At 35.9% G+C, this 19977-nt stretch overlaps 2 protein-coding genes and 3 long non-coding RNA genes across 5 annotated transcripts; 1 reads left to right on the forward strand and 4 right to left on the reverse strand.

The window, feature by feature from the left end:
• Nucleotides 1-4511: 4511 nt before the first annotated feature.
• Nucleotides 4512-5462, reverse strand: LOC125592707. The gene has a single exon (XM_048768073.1). It carries the CDS (start codon nucleotides 5460-5462, stop codon nucleotides 4512-4514), a length of 951 nt encoding a protein of 316 aa, XP_048624030.1.
• Nucleotides 5463-6934: 1472 nt separating this feature from the next.
• On the reverse strand, nucleotides 6935-8956 carry LOC125593031. The gene is made up of 4 exons (XR_007328942.1): nucleotides 8312-8956; nucleotides 7991-8090; nucleotides 7872-7905; nucleotides 6935-7434 (listed from the first exon to the last, which is right to left on the reverse strand). It is a non-coding gene; the product is annotated as an uncharacterized LOC125593031 (long non-coding RNA).
• Nucleotides 8957-10449: 1493 nt separating this feature from the next.
• On the forward strand, nucleotides 10450-11097 carry LOC125592708 (glutathione S-transferase T3-like). The gene has a single exon (XM_048768074.1). It carries the CDS (start codon nucleotides 10450-10452, stop codon nucleotides 11095-11097), a length of 648 nt encoding a protein of 215 aa, XP_048624031.1.
• Nucleotides 11098-14889: 3792 nt separating this feature from the next.
• LOC125593032 lies at nucleotides 14890-15535 on the reverse strand. The gene is made up of 2 exons (XR_007328943.1): nucleotides 15389-15535; nucleotides 14890-15128 (listed from the first exon to the last, which is right to left on the reverse strand). It is a non-coding gene; the product is annotated as an uncharacterized LOC125593032 (long non-coding RNA).
• Nucleotides 15536-16750: 1215 nt separating this feature from the next.
• Nucleotides 16751-19376, reverse strand: LOC125593033. Its single transcript, XR_007328944.1, has 3 exons — nucleotides 19259-19376; nucleotides 18894-19172; nucleotides 16751-17104 (listed from the first exon to the last, which is right to left on the reverse strand). It is a non-coding gene; the product is annotated as an uncharacterized LOC125593033 (long non-coding RNA).
• Between the last annotated feature and the right edge of the window lie 601 nt (nucleotides 19377-19977).

The raw sequence follows: 19977 nt of genomic DNA on the forward strand, positions 1-19977 counted from the left end.
ATTTATAGTAAATTTTCTGTATATACAATATATACTGACACTAAAGATTTGGTAATATTTATTGAATATATACTTTAAATAGTTGATTTGAATATCTATGTACTTTAGAAGCGTTTTCATAAACCAACCGACTGAAATATTTGGTTGTGACGTATGAGCATATATTCAAGGCGGTTCAAATTTAAACCGTACGTTAGTAATTTTGTAAAATGACCGTGGTATAGGATGATAAGGTTTCAAGAACCATCAGGGCTATTTCAAATTATACTCATGTTTTAAGATAACACTGTTATGTTTATTTTTTTGTATCATCTGCTTTATTAAAAGTACAGACTATAAAAACACAAGAGGCCCAAACAGAACTAAGAGCATTATTAGCCTAAAAACCCATTTTTATTGTGAACGAAGAGGAGAACTTTTGTGTATTATTAAATCGACCAACTGCTCTTTATATACATATGGTAATGACGGTCTAAGTACTGGATCGACATGAGATCGTACTTATCCTTAGCTAGATAATGACTGGCAATACGTAAGATAAACACCAACTATAATGTAGATAAACACAAGAGTAGATAGGCGACAGTATGATCCTGCGGATGGGCTTGGTCCGTCTTGCTACACGGGCTGATAAATGGGTCGATCACTAAATGGTTTATAACACTCCCCCTTGATCGACACATCCGGTCAAGGTACATTCATGCTTTGAATGTTGTCTCATTAAAACCTCTCTTGACAAACCCAAAACCCAATGTGGTAAAAGGGAAAACAAGACAGGAAAAAGAGTACAACACATGAACTCCCTCTGATGAATGCATCACCGAAGATCCTTCAGTCGACGTATGCCTATCTTCCATATGAGCTTCTTGAACGATGAGGTTGGTAGTGACTTGGTGAAGAGGTCGGCTGAATTTTCACTCGAACGGACTTGCAATACTTGGACCTCTCCTGCCTTCTGAAGCTCGTGTGTAAAGAAGAACTTAGGAAGAATATGTTTCTTCCTATCTCCTTTAATGTATCCATCTTTAAGATGTGCGATGCATGCTGTGTTATCCTCGTATAGGATGGTCGGTGGATCCTTTCCTTTGATTATACCACAAGTGGTACGAATATGCTGTGTCATGGATCTCATCCATACACTCTCACGGCTGGCTTCATGCATGGCTAATATTTCTGCGTGGTTAGAGGATGTGGCTGCCATGGTCTGCTTCATGGACCACCAGGATATAGCTGTCCCACCGTGTGTAAAAACATAACCAGTCTGAGATCTAGCATAATGTGGATCAAAGAGATAACCTGCATCAGCAAAACCAACTAAATCTTCCTTAGATTTGTCAGTAGACATAAGGCCCAAGTCTTTCGTTCCTTGTAGGTAACGAAGTATATGTTTAATCCCGTTCCAGTGCCTTTGGGTCGGACATGAGCTGAACCTAGAAAGTAAGTTCACAGCAAAGCTGATGTCTGGTCGTGTGTGGCCAGCTAAATACATCAGAGCTCCTATGGCACTGAGATAAGGCACTGAGATAAGGCACTTCGGGACCAAGGACTTCCTCATTTTTCTTCTTTGGACCAAATGGGTCAGTGTCCGGACCAAGACTTCTCACGACCATGGGACTAGTCAATGGGTGAGACTGGTCCATATTAAATCTTTTGAGTACTTTTTCTGTATATGCCTTTTGATGCACAAGAATTCCATCTTTCATATACTCAAGTTGCAATCCCAAACAAAACTTTGTTTTTCCAAGATCTTTCATCTCGAATTCTTTCTTGAGATATTTAACAGTTTGGAAAATTTCTCCAGAGGTTCCTAGGATATTTAAATCATCTACATATACTGCAATGATTACAAAACCCTTATTGAACTTCTTTATGAATATGCATGGGCAGATCTGGTCGTTTTTGTATCCTTCTTTCAGAAGATATTCGGACAGTCTATTGTACCACATTCGACCTGATTGCTTTAATCCATAAAGAGACTTGTTCAATCTGATACAATGTTGTTCTCGAGAACTCTCTTTGTTTTTCAATTCAATACCATCTGGAATTTTCATGTATATCTCATTATCCAGTGGACCATATAAGTAGGCAGTTACAACATCCATTAACCGCATATCAAGACCTTCTCTTACAGCCAGACTTATTAGAAATCTTAAGATCGTAGCATCCACCACAGGGGAATAAGTTTCCTCATAATCTATTCCTGGTCTTTGTGAGAATCCTTGTGCAACAAGTCGTGCTTTATATCTCACAACTTCTCCTTTCTCATTTTTTTTTCTCACAAAAACCCATTTATATCCTACTGGTTTTATGTTGTGAGGTGTCCGGATGATCTGTCCAAACACTCCTCTCTTTTTCAGTGATTCTAACTCCACATTAATGGCTTCTTTCCATTTCAACCAATCTGGTCGTTGCATACATTCTAGTATAGAAGTGAGTTCTAGATCTTTATTATCCATCAATTCGACTGCTACATTATAAGCAAATATATCATTCATGTCGACATGTTTTCTGTTCCATCTCCTTCCAGACATGACATAATTTATTGAGGTCTCATTATTGTCAGGAACTTCATTACCTTGATTCTTAGCGTCCCAAGTATCTTTTGGTGGTACATGAGTTTCCTTTTCCATGTCTAGAGTTTCCACTTTGTCGGATTTATTTGCACTCTTTCTTTTCCGAACTTCTTTGTCTTTGGAACCTACTGGTCTACCACGTTTCAATTGTGGTTTAGACGTAGTAGCAGCCTGATTATGTCCATCACGGACATCAAGTCTTGTTGGTGCATTTGCAGCTGGTATGTATGACTTGGTTACTCTATTTGGGTCAGCAAAGGAATCTGGCAATCTGTTAGCTAGCTCTTGAAGATGTATAATCTTCCGGACTTCTAGATCACAATCTCTAGTCCGAGGATCCTGCCATGTTAAGGATGTTTGATTCCATTTTATATCATGTACCAGCTTACCATAATCTCCCCCTAATGCTGGATACTGGGATTCATCAAAATGACAATCCGCGAACCTGGCCTTAAACAAATCACCTGTTGTTGGCTCTAGGTACTTAATAATAGAAGGGGAATCGTATCCAACATATAATCCCATCCTCCTCTGAGGTCCCATCTTTGTTCTCTGTGGTGGTGCTATAGGCACTTGGACGGCACATCCAAAAACTCTTAGATGGGATATGTCTGGCTCATGACCCGTTAGTAGTTGGGATGGTGAGTATTTGTGCTCACTAGATGGTCTGATGCGAATTAGCTCAGCTGCATGCAGTACTGCATGTCCCCAAGCTGATACTGAGAGTTTGGTATTCATTAAGAGTGGCCGGGCAATCAGCTGGATCTGTTTTATAAAGGATTCAGCCAGACCATTCTGAGTATGGACATGTGCTACAGAATGCTCCACACTTACCCCCATGGACATACAATAGTCATTAAAAGCTTGGGAAATGAATTCACTTGCATTGTCTAGACGTATAGTCTTTAATGGAGAATCTGGAAAATGTGCTCTCAGTCTTATTATCTGAGCTAGCAATCTTGCAAGTGCTAGATTACGAGTTGATAGGAGACAAACATGTGACCATCTTGTGGATGCGTCAATCAGGACCATAAAATATCTAAATGTCCCACAGGGTGGGTGTATTGGTCCACAAATATCAACTTGTATTCTTTCTAGGAAATTTGTCACTTCCTTATTCACTTTGGTACGTGATGGCTTAGTAATTAGTTTCCCTTGTGAGCATGCTTCACATGTGATATTCTTAGGGATAACTCTTTTTGTTTTCAAACTGTGACCATTTGAATTTGATATGAGTTTTCGCATCATGTTCGAACCGGGGTGTCCCAGCCGATTGTGCCAAAGAGTGAACTCTTCTTTGAATTCTTTATTCAAGATGGCATTAGCCTCAACAAGACTGGTCTGAGCATAATAAAGACCAGTCCCACACGCAGGTATAGTCTCAAAGATTTTCTTATTGCCTTGGGTGATTTTATAAATCTGTAGGAATTCTTTACTTCCTTCACCCATTGTTTCGATGTGGAAACCATTCAGTCTTATGTCTTTAAAGCTCAATAGACTTCTGTTTGAGCTAGGTGAGTACAAAGCATCTTCAATCTCAAGATGTGTACCTTTTGGCAATAAGATATTGGCGTGGCCATAGCCTTCAATTAAGCTAGCCGTGCCAGCTATAGTGGTGATGTTAGCTACCTTATGTGTGAGATGTATGAAAAATCGTTTGTCTCTCAAAATGGTGTGGCTGGTGCCACTGTCCACCACGATTGTATCCATTCCACTTTTCATTCTTCAAAAACAATAATCATAAAGTTAATGAACAATAATAAAATTTTCAGAGATGGTATCTTTAATGATCTAATTCTTGGGCATATGAGAAATGAAAAAAAAAATTATTCATTCATAAGGATAAAGTTAAATCCAAAGCCAAACACTGATAAACAATCTTAAAGAACACCAAATCTAAGGGAAAACAATAAAAAAATGATATGGAATTTTAATTCCTTATTTCAGTATGTCTGAAGTTTCAAACTTCATGTGATCAACTTTGTCTGACTCGTGCTGGTGATCCTGGACGTCTTCCAAGTCATCATCATCATCATCATCATATCCCGGGTCTCGAACCATGTTAGCTTCCGAGTTTCTTTTTAAGCTCTCCATGTAAAGCTCACACAAATGCTTAGGAGTTCGGCAATTCTTTGCCCAATGATTACCCATACCACATCTGTGGCATCGATCAGCTTTGATCTGTGGTTTAAAAGACACACTACGGCCTCGGCCACGACCACGGCTAAAGCCGGGTGTGGTACCGCGACCACGTCCTCGCCCGTGTGCTTTAAAAGAACCACGACCTCGTCCTTGACTTCTTCCACGGTTTGGACCGGGATGGTCATTGTGTTGGACAAGGTTACTCTCTTTCTTTGGCTCTATAGCCAGCTTAGAGATGTCGGGTAATGGAGCTGTACCAGGAGGTCTCATCTCACTGTTTTTCAATAACAGTTCGTTGTTAGCTTCAGCCAACAAGAGACATTCTATCAACTCAGTATATGTAGCGAAATTCCTCTCTCTGTACAGCTGTTGCAATACCATGTTGGTTTGAGGAAACGTGGATAGAGTTTTATTAAGCATCTCTTCCTTGGTTACTTTTTCACCACATAACCTTAACAAGGACACAATTCTGAACAGGACTGAGTTGTACTCGTCTACTGATTTGTAGTCCAAGAACCTTATGTGTTTCCAATCATATTGAGCCTTTGGAAGCAACACCGTTTTCTGGTGGTCATATCTTCGCTGTAAAGCGATCCAAAGGTCATATGGATTTTCCATGGTCATGTACTGAGTTTTCAAGTTCTCTTGGAGATGGTGGCGTATCATGTAGATAGCTTTATACTTGTTTTTGTCACTGGAATTGTTGTCTTTGGTGATTGTGTCACCAAGATCTTTTGATCGCAGCATGATCTTTGCATCAAGCGCTCATTCCAGGTAGTTGTCACCATTGCTTTTCAAAGCACTTAAATCAAGATTCGCAATCTTTGACATCTTTTGTGATGAGTTGAACGGTCTGTGAGGAGAGAGAGCTGGTGCTGGTTGCTGACAGAGAGAAAAAGAGGCGACTGGAAGAGCTTTAGGAGTCGCTGGAAAATAGCAAGAGATCGTTTGGTTTCTGATTTATGGGTGGTGGATTTTTAGAAGGGTTTAGAGACAAGGTCGTGCTGATAACGTGTTGTGAATGAAGAGGGGAACTTGTGTGTATTATTAGGTCGACCAACTGGTCTTTATATACATATGGTAATGACGGTCTAAGTACTGAATCGACATGAGATCGTATTTATCCTTAACTAGATAATGACTAGCAATACGTAAGATAAACACCAACTATAATGTAGATAAACATAAGAGTAGATAGACGCCACTATGATCCTGCGGATGGGCTTGGTCCGTCTTGCTACATGGGCTGATAAATGGGTCGATCACTAAATGATGAGTCTCTTAATAATTTTTAAGTATCCCCTATACATTATTTGAAAAGCATTACAACTTCTTTTTGTAACCACATGTCATCACTAAAATGATTCTTAGAATCATTAGAGAAATATGTTGATCCATCTAATTATATAATAAGCTTTTTATTAAATTAAAAATAAATTCATCATTAATGTACTTTATTATTTCCTTAAATAAAATTTACGAAATTGCCTAATGTGGCTAAAGTATATATGACAATTAATGATTTTGAATAATAAAGTTTTGATAAAAATAGTGTATATTCTATCATATTTGTTTAATTTTAAACTATTAAATAAATTAAACATCCACAATAACCATATAATAAAAATTTAGATTTTTATGTATGTTATATTTTAAATTTTTACAAATGGCTATAAATTACTAAAACTGTTAAAAATCTCACATTCAAATTTTATGGTCCATGATTTAAATTTTTTGTTATGACAAAATAAAATTGATTACAAAAATTATATAAGTAAAAAGTCTAATTTAATTAATTATTAAGATTAATATATATCCTTTTAAATTAAACTATAAACCATATAAAATACAATATTTTAGTTTCAAAATTTACTTTGAACAATTTTTTTGATAAAAGTTTTGAACGATCATTGACAACTTATTTTTTTAAATTATAAATTACTAAAACTATTAATCCCACAATGAAAATTTTGTTATCAGTAATTTATATTTTTTTCTATAAAAGATACAAATGATCAAAAAAATTATATGAGTAGAAATTATCATTTAATAGACATTAATATTAAAAATATACTAAACTATATTATCTATGTTAGTATCATTTAAATTTAATAACATATCCTATCAAATAAATAAAAAATATTTTTTGGATTAATAAAATTGATTTATATGTTCGCATCAATTTAATTATATATTTAATAGTTAATGACTTTTAATTATTTAATGTATATTTATTATTTCATAATATGTAAAAATATTTAATACATAAAATGATTTATATATATAATGTTGATCCCGCGCAAGGCGCGGATCTTAACCTAGTTAAATGTTATTTAAGAGACCTAGTTAAGATACACTAACATTTTTGTGCTCCAATGGGAGTCTTTTATTAGAGATTCTTATAAAAAAAAAGTTTTATGTAACAAAAGAACAAAATAATTTTTGTGTAAGAGATAACAAGCTTTGAACAAAATGAAGAGGGTTAAGATCCGATCAAGAAAAGAGTGGAAATCTTTCAATCTAAATGATCTTAATTACAGTGAAAACAGAGCTCACGGACCTTAAAGGGCGGGAAGGGGAAGCACCATCGGAATGAAGCATCCTTTTCAGGCACTTTACCAGAAGATCTAGCTCTTTTAGATAACATAGCCTCATGCTCTTGCTTGCGTTTGGATATAAAGGCCCTTAGGACAGCAATTGACATGTCCCTGTTATTCACCTAACCATAACACCACACAATCAATAAGCTCCCAAACAAAATCATTCTCATACAACTAAAGTGTGTATTACAGTCTATATATTCCTTTTAGTTTCTCACAGACACAAAATGAAACTCTAACTGATAACAGTTATAAGCAAAAACACTAAACTTGCAATCTCAAACGAAATATAAACCCCCAAAGCTATAACTTTATCAGTCCTGAGATTGCCTTTGATGTAATTCAATAAAAAAGAAGAGCCTTTGCAGCAAATTAAATCCAACAAGAAACAGAGAAAGAAGGGAAGCTTTTGATACATAACTAAATTACAAAACTAGAGGGACGTGAAGTGAATCAAAGACGGAAGCATTACGGTTTCCTCGGTACTCTTCCATAACAACACGTACTTCTGGTAAAGCAAAGTTGGAAGATGATAATAGGTGTTATAGATACATACCCAAACCAAGCTTCTTGGCTCTAGCTCTTAGAAGCTGCATCATAACAAAGACAAAGACAAACACAAGCTCAACGAAACAGAAAAGAAAATGCACACAAAGATACAGGCCCTGCACTCACTATTAGGTCTTCACCATACAAGTGCTGAAGTTGCTTGACGATTTCTTGCGTGCCATCAGGACTCCCATCATCCACAACAATGATCTCAAAATCAACATCCCTACATCATACAACAAGGGATATATTTCCTTAACATTGGTGATTGATTCTCAATTATCATTAATCAGAGAAGAGTCTACTTAAAAAAAATACAAAACGATTCATCTCTTATATTATAAGCAGCCACAGCTAGAATCGATTCAGAGACTATAAAACCTAGATTCTCCGATAACTAAATTAGAGGTTCTATGAACAAGATGATATCAGTGAGTAGATGTTGACTTAGTTGATGGTTGTTCTTAGGATGGTAATGACGGATGTAACTATTGCTGATGTGTACAAACGGGTTGCTCTTGTCTGAGAATGAAACTCACGGCCACGAATTAACTCTTTGCTTCTCAACCATCCCTTCACTGCCCCTGCCTCTCCTCCTCCTCCCTTCCTCTCCGCCATGGCCTTCATCTTCCGATTAACCTCACTAGAAAGAACAATTCTCTATCCATTGTTGCTTTTTTTGATTCCGACCCTCCTTCATCAACCGCCTTCTCCCGCCGCGCTTTTCTCCTCGCGCCGCCACTCCTCTCCGCCGCTGCTTCCCTGTTTCTCAAGCCTTCCGTATCTTTAGCCCCTGAAGAAAGCTCTTCCGCCACTGTGACTCCTCCTGCGGAACCAGCATCTCCTCCGGCGGTTACTCCTCCACCGCCGCCGTCTACGACCGTGAACAAGGAAGAGACTATAACGTTAAGAATCTATGACGCGACAGCTATCGGTGAAACGATGGCTTTGGGAAAAGACAAGAAGAAGGTGTGGGAGAAGCTGATGAACGCAAGGGTTGTCTACCTCGTATTCTCCACTGACGCATGTCCTACGAGAGCCGTCTCTTCTGTAGATCGATTAAGAGACGTTGCTTAAGGTAATTCCTATTTTCCTTTTATTTTTAATCCTAATTAAACTAAGGAACCCGCATAAAAAATCCAGATAATCATACTCTAAGAGCATCTTTATCCTGGTTATTAATGAAGGTGGCTTACGTTAATTGTGATTAAAAATAAAAGGAAATTACCTTTTAATAGAAACAACGTTGCTTAATTAAGTAGAGGAAGAGGCGACGCTTAACAGGACACGCGTCATACATTCAACTCTCCGCCTCTCTCTCATCTCTATCTCTCTCCCGACTTCGCGAAGTCAGACGGTTTCGAATTGAAAACGTCATGATTGATCTCTCCTTCTCAGAAGAATCAGTCGGCGATTCCGGCTCTCGTATTTCACCTCTCTTCGACGATTCATCAATGGACGTGTCTCTCGGTGGCTGTCGTCGACGACTCCGCCTCTCTTTCGTGTGATCTCCTCGACGATGAATGACTGGGTGTGTTTGTCGGTGGCTCTCCTCGACGGCGACGGATCTTTGTATGAGTGTCTTTCCTCAAATCGAAAGGTAAAGGGGTTGATTAAATAATCTATGTTCAATCATGCATGTCTTTCCTCCAATCGAAAGTTATCTAATTTTTTTTGTTTGTTTTGTTCGAATGTGTCTCTCGATGGCTCTCCTCGACGGCGACATACCTCTCTGTGTCTCTCCTCGTCGGCGACCGACCTCTCTATGCCTCTCCTCGAAGCGAAAGGTAAAGCTTCTGTTTTTGTTCAAATTTGATTTGTTTTATGTGTTCGATTTTGTCTGTAGATTCTGTATCTGTTGTGTTGGGATGGATTGATCAATTTACATGTTATTAGTTTGTTCAAATTATGATATGTTCCGTGTGTTTTGTCATGTCTATAGATTATGTATCTTGTGTCTTAAAATGGATGGATCAATTTTGATTTCTTTGTTGCAAGTTTGTTTAGCTATTCGTGTCTTTTTTGTCTTGTTTATGTCTGTTGATTCTCTAAAATTTATCATGTTTTGTGTGGGCAGACAATGAAAGCAAAAAGACATGAGGAAGACTCACCGGACAAAGGAGTACAATGCAACAGAGGTTAGTTTATCTCTTCAATCTCGTCTGAAATGATATATTAATTTAGTGGTAGATTGTGGTTGTGTGAATTGAATCGAGGATGATTAATGGTATATTTAGTGGTACATTGTGGTTGTGTGTTGGGTATTAAATTCAAGTTCTGGTTTTATAGAATGTGATAGAGATATGCCAAGTAATGAATGTAATAGGTAAATGTCAAGTCGAGTTTGTTTGTTGTTTGCGTTTTGAGCTTTATCGTTAATTACATAGGTGAAGTAATGAATGTCTTTCCAGCTTTGTTTTAAATGCATGATAGTCGAGTTTGTAGGTTGTGTTGAATGCCTTGATCACTGCATCTACAAATAAATGTGTTGAACTCTTTGTGAAGTAATAAAACTCTTTACTTCTCCTCTCCTTCTTCTTCCAACTTCAAAAGATTCATATTTCACTTTTCTTTGAATTTCGGAAATGGATTTTAATCCTTTTCGGGACAATTCAAAGTTTGTTGATCTACTTAATAGTCAGCAAAATGTAGTGTTTGGTAATGTACCAGATTGTGTAGACATACCTTCATCGCAAGACACGCCTGCAAAAGGGAAAGAACGGAGGGCTTGGACGCCAACTGATGACCTTGTGCTCATAAGCTCGTGGTTGAACACGAGCAAAGACCCCTTAGTAGGGAATGAGCAAAAGTCAGTTGCTTTATGGACTAGGATTGCAGCGTACTTCTCGGCTAGTCCAAAGCTGGCTGGCTGTGAGAAAAGAGAGGCAGCTCAGTGTAAGCATCGTTGGCAGAAGATCAATGACTTAGTGTGCAAGTTTTGTGGAGCTTATGAAGCTGCAACGAAGAAGAAAACTAGTGTAAAAAATGAGAATGATGTTCTCAAACAAGCCCACAAGATCTTCTTCAACAACCATAACAAGAAGTTCACCCTTGAACATGCTTGGAAGGAGCTTCGAAATGATCAGAAGTGGTGTGATGTTGCGACGTCTAAAAAGGATGGAAACTGTAAAAGGAGAAAGTGCGAGGACGGTTCACATACGGGAAACTCTCAAGCTATTGGAACCGAAAAACTGGTGAAGAGGATAAAGCCACCAAACGTCCCATGGGTGTGAAGGCAGCAAAAGCCCGTGGTAAGAGGACGATGGTAGAGGAGAAGGACTTGGATGAGTTTCATAGCATGTGGAGGATAAAGAAAGAGGATTTGGCAGCCAAAGAAAGGCTCACGAAGATGAGGTTTCTAGATAGTCTAATTGCTAAAAAAGAACTTGCTGAGTATGAAGAAGAGTTGAAGAAAAAACTCATTACCGAGTTATTGTCTAATTAGTTTAAGTTTCTCTAATTGTTTATGTTTTAGTTGCTCGAAGTGTTTCTGTTTAAGTTGCTCAAAGTGGTTCTGTTTTAGTTAAGTGTTTATGTTTGTGGGAGATAATGTTCTTGTTCTAATAATTTAATTGGAGTTAATTTTAATGTTCTTGTTATTGTCAATTTTAATGCTCAAAGTGTTTTTGTTTATGTTCGTGTTCTCTGCCTCTCGTTGATGCTAACGTTTAATGTTCTTGTTCTGTTTCTATGATTATGCAGGCTCTGCTTCACCTGAAGTTACCAAAGACAAGGAGATATTTAGAGCTCTTGGAGTCATGTGTTGGAGCTCTGTCTTCACCGAATGGTTGTGTTGTTGTCTTGTGTCACGGTTGTCGTGGAGTTTTGTTGTCTTGTGTCACGGTTGTACATTGTGTCTTGTTTACTTTGGAGTCATGTCTTGTGTCATGTTTTGTTTTCTTCACGTGTCTTGTTTGATTTGTGTCATGGAATTGTTTGCTTTGTGTCTTTGTGTCACGGATTGGTTTGTTTGCTTTGTGTCTTCGTCTCTATATATCTCTCTCTTTCAAAACGATCATATCTCTCCTTCACCAACGATCATATCTCTCCTTCTCACAAAACAACTTCAAAACAAGTTTCTTTATTCCCTCGTTCTATCATATCTCTCCTTCACCAACGATCTAATCTCTTCTTCTCACAAAACAAGTTTCATTATCTTCTCTACTCCCTCGTTCTATCATCTATTAAAACACTTTCTGTTGGAAAACCAAAAAAAAAAATTGATCAAACACTTTTCATCACATATGGCATCTTCTTCTCAAAACACCTTTGATGGATCAGATGATGAAATATTTGATCAATTTTTTTATCAATATTTTGATCAAAAATTTGATCAAACATTTGAGAATTTATCCATTAAGTATGCTGAGAAAGAAGAACGTAGAAAAAAAAGAAAAAACGAGCTTATATCGAAAGAAATCGTGAAGAAGGGCATATTCGTTTATGGAATGATTATTTCAGTGTTCATTAAGCCATTGTTCATGCGCATTGTTGATCGACTCTCCAACGAAGTTGAATACTTTTGGGAAACGCAAGATGGTCTCAGAAGGATTAGTCTCTCTCCCCTTCAAAAGTGTACCGCAGCCATTCGTGTCTTGGTGTATGGTTATGCGGCTGATATGGTCGACGAATACCTCCGGCTCGGTTAAACAACAACTCGGTTATGTGTCGAAAATTTTGTGGAAGGAATAATATCTTTGTTCGGCGATGAGTACTTAAGAAGACCAACACCGGCTGATCTTCAACGTCTACTTGATGTTGGAGAGTATCGTGGATTTCCCGGGATGATAGGAAGCATCGATTGTATGCATTGAGAGTGGAAGAATTGTCCTACCGCTTGGAAAGGGCAATATTGTCGTGGTTCGGGTAAACCAACAATCATTTTAGAGGCGGTTGCTTCATACGATCTCTGGATATGACATGCGTTTTTTGGACCTCCAGGTACATTAAATGATATCAATGTTCTTGATCAGTCACATGTTTTTGATGACATTATAAACGGTCAAGCTCCAAATGTCACTTTTTCTGTCAATGGAAGTGTGTACCATATGGCTTACTATCTCACCGATGGTATTTATCCGAAATGAGAAACTTTTATCCAATCTATTCCTATACCACAAGGGCCGAAAGCAGTTTTATTTGCTCAACGTCAAGAAGTTGTCCGAAAAGATGTCGAGCGTGCTTTTGGAGTCTTGCAAGCTCGCTTTGCAATTGTTAAAAATCCATCGATGTTTTGGGATAAAGTCAAAATTGGAAAGATTATGAGAGTATGTATCATACTCCATAATATGATAGTAGAAGACGAATGAGATAGATACACTCAATTTGATCTTTCAGAGTTCCGACAAGGAGAAGACTACGGAAGTTCACATGTCGACCTCACGTTTTCTACAGATATGCCTTCCAATATCACAAATATGATGGGTGTTCGAAGGAAAATTTGTTATAGACAAACGCATCAGCAACTTAAAGATGAGTTGGTTGAACACATATGACATAAATTTGGACGTGGTGAAAACAACAACTGAACTCGGATGCTTCTTTCAAATAATGCTCTTTTATTTTACTAATTTTTTTCATGTTTTAATTTAAAAATCTATGTTTAAAATGTTATCTTTTATTATGTTTTATTTAATAAAATTATTAAACAATTTTATTAAAAAATTTAATAAATTTTTTTAATAATATTTTATAATTAAACAACCTAAAATAAGAGACTTGCAATGGAAGACATAAAATCTCAAGGTTCTTAACAAAATTTCTTAACCAACTTTTTGCCTTAAATACAATTATAAATTAATTAAGCAACATTTGAATTTCTAGATGCTCTTAGCAAACCCAAATATAAAGGAAAATAAGATGAGTCAGCAAGGGGAGAGACACGTGTAGAACGCATACTGATAAAGGAACACACCACTATACTCGTCTTTGGGAAGAATGTACGAGAAAGCTGATCCCAAGTCTTGGACCAATGAGTCAAGTGTCAACAACAAAAAGTCATGGAGTGAACTCGTTGGGTGCTCACCACATAAATTCCGAAGTTGGATGTTTCAATTCCGAAGACGGAGATGAATTGTTCGTCGCAAGAACAAACAGTCGCTCGAGTACTGGTGAAGTTTTGTTTAAAAAAATGTAGAGTATGGATAGGATAGCTGTGAACCAGATTGATTATTGGTGAAGAACGTTGAGTGTTTTGATGTGTCTTGGCTCTTTAGCTCAACGCCTTTAATGGATTTAGTGATGGTAGGGGATGCGTTTTCTAAGAGTCTGTCAGATATGGAGATCATAGGTAATGCACACCAACTGTATGATCGAAAGTCTCTAAGAGCTACAGGTAATAAGAAACATAAGAAGCAACTTAAATTCTGAAAATTCAAGTTCGAAAGAAACAAGTTGACTGGAACCAGGCCAATAATTGAAAATTTACTGAGGAGAAAGAGAAATGGACTCACGGGTCTGCTTCCTAGAATTAGAGTATGTGAACCTGGCGGTGTCTCGACTAAGCTATAGCTAAGTGGAATGGAGTAGATACATGTCATGAAGATGGTTGGATGAGGAGAGTGATACAGAGATGTGTTGGTAAAGTTACAAACTTGCCTTTTGATCCGGAAGGAGTTGTTTGTCCTACAAAGTGTAGTGCTGTAGTGGTTTAGATGGACAGAACAAGAGTGGAAGTTGTGATTATAATCACAAGCTAGTCAAAGTTCGCATGATGAGTTTGCAAGAGTTCTTTCCTAGGACTTGGGAGTCTCAAGGATGGATTGAGCTTTTTAATTGGGAGTAGCCAACACGAAGGGTTAGATTCAGATTGTCCTATCATAGTTCATTCAAGGATGGAAGACAATATGTGAATTGGTCCTATAGCTGGGACGAATATGAACAAAGCAAAAACAAGGTTCAGAGATTGAGTGGCAGTTAACATGTCAGGGCGAGAACATTCCATTGTTCAGCAGAAGGTTCACTTTTCATGAAACAAACACGGATAGCAATTTTAATCAAAGCATTCAGTAGTTTTCTCTGTAACATCACCACTTAATTCAGATACTTTATTTCATCAAACTTGGATAATTTTTGTAGACAAACTCGTACAACAATTATTTATGGATTCTGCAGACAGTAACAGTTGACGCCTGGACATCCAAAAGGAAGCAAATCGTTGTGCCTGCAAACGAAGCCACAATCTTCCTGGGTGCAAGGCACCGGTGGAAGAACCCATTTTGGACCGGTATGGTCGACGCTGGAGCGGGCCCGGTCTGGATCATACCTGTTGACAACAAAAAATTTTTAAAAAAATTGTAGCTTATAAGCTGATAAAACAGCATGGGGAATAAATAAATATTAACTGAAATGTAAGAAAATAAAAGTTTAACAAAAGGAATTTTCTGTTGAATATTTGGAGCTCTATAGATTGTAACGAATGCACATATTTAACGAATTTTTTAAAAATGAACGTATCAAAGACCAAAAAGAGAAGAAACAGAGAGCCGTTGATCAAAAAAAAGAAGAAGAAATAGAAAGCCTGACCCGCCGTGGCAGACAGGAGAAGGAGCGACATTAGAACAGCGGAGATTGATCGCAGAGACATCATTTTGTGTGATAGAGCGACTGAGAGAGAATGATGTTTTTTTTTTCTTTTATGCTCTTTCCCAAGTTACGAACATGTCTACTTATAGAGGTGTCTGGCCTTGGAGCCGAGAAAGTTGTTATATTGATACGAGAGGCATCCGAAACAAGTTATTCTCTTTGGTGTAGTGGTCTGCGATGAGTAGTAGCGTATTTTACAAAAGTTGTAGGTGTTCGAACATTACCCTCGGTGTAGTTAACTCCTTTTTTATAACCAAATTAAAGATTTTCTTAGGGTTTTATTTTCTTAACCATTCTTTTTTCTGTGTAAACTAGATAAGCTAGAGCGTTGTATGGTCATTTTTATTTTCTAAGAAAATACTAAAATTAATTGAATTTAAAGGATAATTTATTGTTTTGAATTGATATAGCATCTCATTTAAGATCTCCTATTATTCCAAACTCTTTCATTTATTTCCTTCTCGCACCATATTTTTTGCTTAATATGTTTGATTCCCACCGTCCGTTCTTTAGTAAGTGTATATAACAAAAACCCAAAATAATGTATATTGGAAGTATTGTCCAAAATATCTATATTTTATTAAATTAGAAACATCACAACCTTTTCTAGGTAGATTTTAAAATTGGACCTCATATTATAATTTATCGTACCATAACCAGACTTTTCATCTATATATTTCCTTTAATACAATTCTTCTATATTCCTATGTTTTGTCCATATTTCATCTATATATTTCCTTTGATACAATTCCTCTATTTGTCCATATTCCTATGTTTTGTCCATATTCCATATTTTATTCTAGGTGGATTTATATATGGATGCTTTATCATACATACTATATCATATATTCTTAATAATGTATATTTAGCTATTTATATATGAATGCTTTATCATACATACATACTATATCATATATTCTTTTAGTAAGTGTATATAACAGAAACCCAAAATAATGTATATTGGAAGTATTATCCAAAATATCTATCTTATTAAATCTATCTTATTAAATTAGAAACATCACAACTTTTTTTAGGTAGATTTTAAAATTAGACCTCATATTATAATTTATCGTACCATAACCAAACTTTTCATCTAAATATTTCCTTTAATACAATTCCTCTGTTTGTCCATATTCCTATGTTTTGTACATATTCCATATTTTATTCTAGGTGAATTTATATATGAATGCTTTTATCATACATACTGTATCATATATTCTTAATAATATATATTTGGCTATTTCCATTATACTACATCGGTTACCCTTTACTATTTCATTTAGAATCGCTTTCTCAGATAAGCAATTTGAAAAAATAACATTTAAAATGTAAAGTATTTACAAGCATGTCATGACGAAGTGGCAGTCCTACGTTCATTCTCAGCCTACAAATCAAATTACTCTTTCTTCACTAGAATATTTACATCAAATGCCATTACCACCCAACATTATAACTAATCGTTGGCCCTATTCTATCATAATTTCCTTATATTAAAAATCACATTTAGGTCCATAGTACCTGATCACTCTCCTCTCTTTCGCATGCACTATATATGGAGCGTACTTGATTTTTGGATCCGCTGGGAGTCTGAGACGCCACTCTGAATTGCACTATGTTGCATCACAGCCATACATGAAACTCTATAATATCATCTATCTACACAATCAAATACACACAGATATTTAGATTAGAGTTTATGATAAACTACTTTCTCACACATAATATTAGAAAGGGATATTTTAACAACTAAGACTCTACAACTACAAGACCATTTAACCATTTTCGCCAACCACATGCAATCTGTAATACTCATACAGTCATACTCATATAAACTTAGGATCTATTTATGTTCCAGAAATATGGAAAATGCAATGATTTTCTCTATTTGCTATGAACTCAGTTATATTCGAACTATGTGTAGTATTTAAGTTACTATCGCAAAACAAAATGGTTCAATTTACACGAACCGATTTGAATTGGGTAAACTATTTATGCCGGTTTATGCTCTATAAGATAAGAACGTATCTAGCATGTTTCCTGTTGGTATACGTCATTTAAAGACGACAGATGTGGCCATAGTTATTTTAGGTTAGTATATATACATAGTGTTGACTATTTTACTTCTTTAAAATGCAATGTATTCCTTAAATATGGTAAAAAAAATTAAGGTGATTCCACTCATTAATACTACATTTATATAGAATATAAAATCAGTGACCTATATATGGTAAATATTGATGTTATATGCGATGCTTTATGAGTGATTGACAAGCTAAATCGAACGTCTTAAATGCATTATGATATGAATATTTTCTCTTTTTTTTTTTTTGAACATGAATATTTTCTTTATGACTCTGTTTTCGTCCTATATAAGACAAAAGGATGTGAGTGATTTCGTCACATTGCAAACCAGAGCAAAATCATTTATTTTATCCGTAAGAAAAACAAAAAAAAATAGCGTCATCATATACATGTTGAAACTGATATTATATTTGATTTAATATTAGATTCAGGTTGTTGCCCCCTATTCTCAACGATTTGGTGGGAAAAATCTTTCTTTTCAAGATTGGTTTTGAGAGGGAGAATTTTATATATAAGCATGACATATTCAAGGTTCTTAAGATTATTACAAACCTTGCAATGATAAATGAGTTTGATGCGATTCAATCTCCTACGGTAAAACTAATTTCAGTTTATCATGTATATTTCGTGTAGTTGATACAACGTGATTCTAACGTTATATTATTCCTATATGTAAGGAAGTGATAACACGTTTGGAGGGACTTTTTCAACTCAGTCTGATGCACCTGAGGTTGTATGATAAATTTCCTTTATAATAATATTTATAGGAGATGGATTATGTATAAACTTAGTAACTGATTGTTTTGCATTTTTAATATAGGGGTTTCTGATGTTACAGAGTTGTTCACCTCAGCATTCCGAGTCTAATGATCTGACACCAGATTGAGACTGGGCGTTATGGACGTCTGAGAAGAGGCTTATGTTTGCATTAGTGCTGGGCGTTATGGACGTCTGAGAAGAGGCTTATGTTTGCATTAGTGCTATGAGTTTTCCGTTTTGTTTTTCAATTTATGGATTTTAGTTCGTTTTCGGGTTTCTTTAAACCTTTTTTTTTATTTTGTTGTCCAATTTGTTTGAACCATGGTATTTCAAGCCTCTGCTCTTTATGAATTTCTATTTCTTGTGCTTACTCAGTTTTTGTCTTTATTACTATGTTCAATTGATTAGGTTGAAATCAGTTATACAATCTTTACAAGTTTGCAAATCACCACCCTGCAGTTAATAATCTAAATTGTCTATTCCTAATGGTATTGTGGTACGATTATAAACCAGAAGTTCAATCCTAGCGATGCAACCAACATGGACGACACATTCAATACGAGTTAGATAGTCTTCTATAGTTTAGACAGTATAGAATACTAACCTCTGTTCACTGCATTTGATGGTAAAAAGATCTTTCTTGCTTTTTTCCATAGTACAATCCATGATGACTGAGGATGACTCATTACAGCGAGATCAGTAGTTAACATACATGAAACAAAACAGTTCCCCAGTTTTGTAAGTAATATCATAAAAAGGACAGTAAATATCCTGAAGTTCACTAACCAGGGGATTAATCTGTTTAGGACCAAGACTGTTTTTTTTTGTCCGTGGCATCTCTCATGCAAGCTATTTACACTTCCGCAGGGATACCAGTTGAGCCCTGAAAACAAACAGGAAGATGACATTATATTCGTACACAGTGTAACTTCTCACTGAGATTTTTCATCCCTAATCAATTGCGGTTACCTGAAGAAGCAGCCAACCAGGTTTGACGGGAATCTCAACCTCTTTAGGAGAAGAACAAATTTCGGCCTGATTAAACATCGAGGAAGAAGAACTAAGACACACCGACAAATAAATAAAATACAAAATCCTTTATTTTTTAAAATGATTTTACATTATTTTGTTACCAGGAATACTTAGTTTGTAATGGGCTTTATTATTAATATTTTAACTGGGCCTTTTCACTTAAATGTTTTTGGGTTTTTAACTTAAGAAACCTAACTTTATCTTCTAAACCTTTTTTGACAAAAACAAATCTTCGATATGCTTAACATCAAAATCTCACTTCACCTTTACCAAATCATATTATACACACAGCAACACATTATTAAATAAAAACACATAATATATTAATTTATTATATACAACTACATAACACAATAAAACATCAGATAATACTTTTACAAATAAATATTGACCACATAATCACATCATCAAAAAATTATATTTAAATACAATAAAATAATATTCTGCAGAAAATGCGGACACTCCCTAATTATTATTAAAAAATAACAACCTAAGCTTATAAATTAAATTAAAACGTATCTAATGTGATTTTAAATATAATAATATACCAAATTTCCTATAAAACATGAAATCAACCAGTTAAACCCATAAAGTTTAAATATATATCTTACCGTAAAAAGAAGAAGAAGAAAGTTTGAGTATATACCTTATCACAT

Source organism: Brassica napus, chromosome C9 (genome assembly GCF_020379485.1).
Source record: "Brassica napus cultivar Da-Ae chromosome C9, Da-Ae, whole genome shotgun sequence".
NCBI lineage: Eukaryota > Viridiplantae > Streptophyta > Magnoliopsida > Brassicales > Brassicaceae > Brassica > Brassica napus.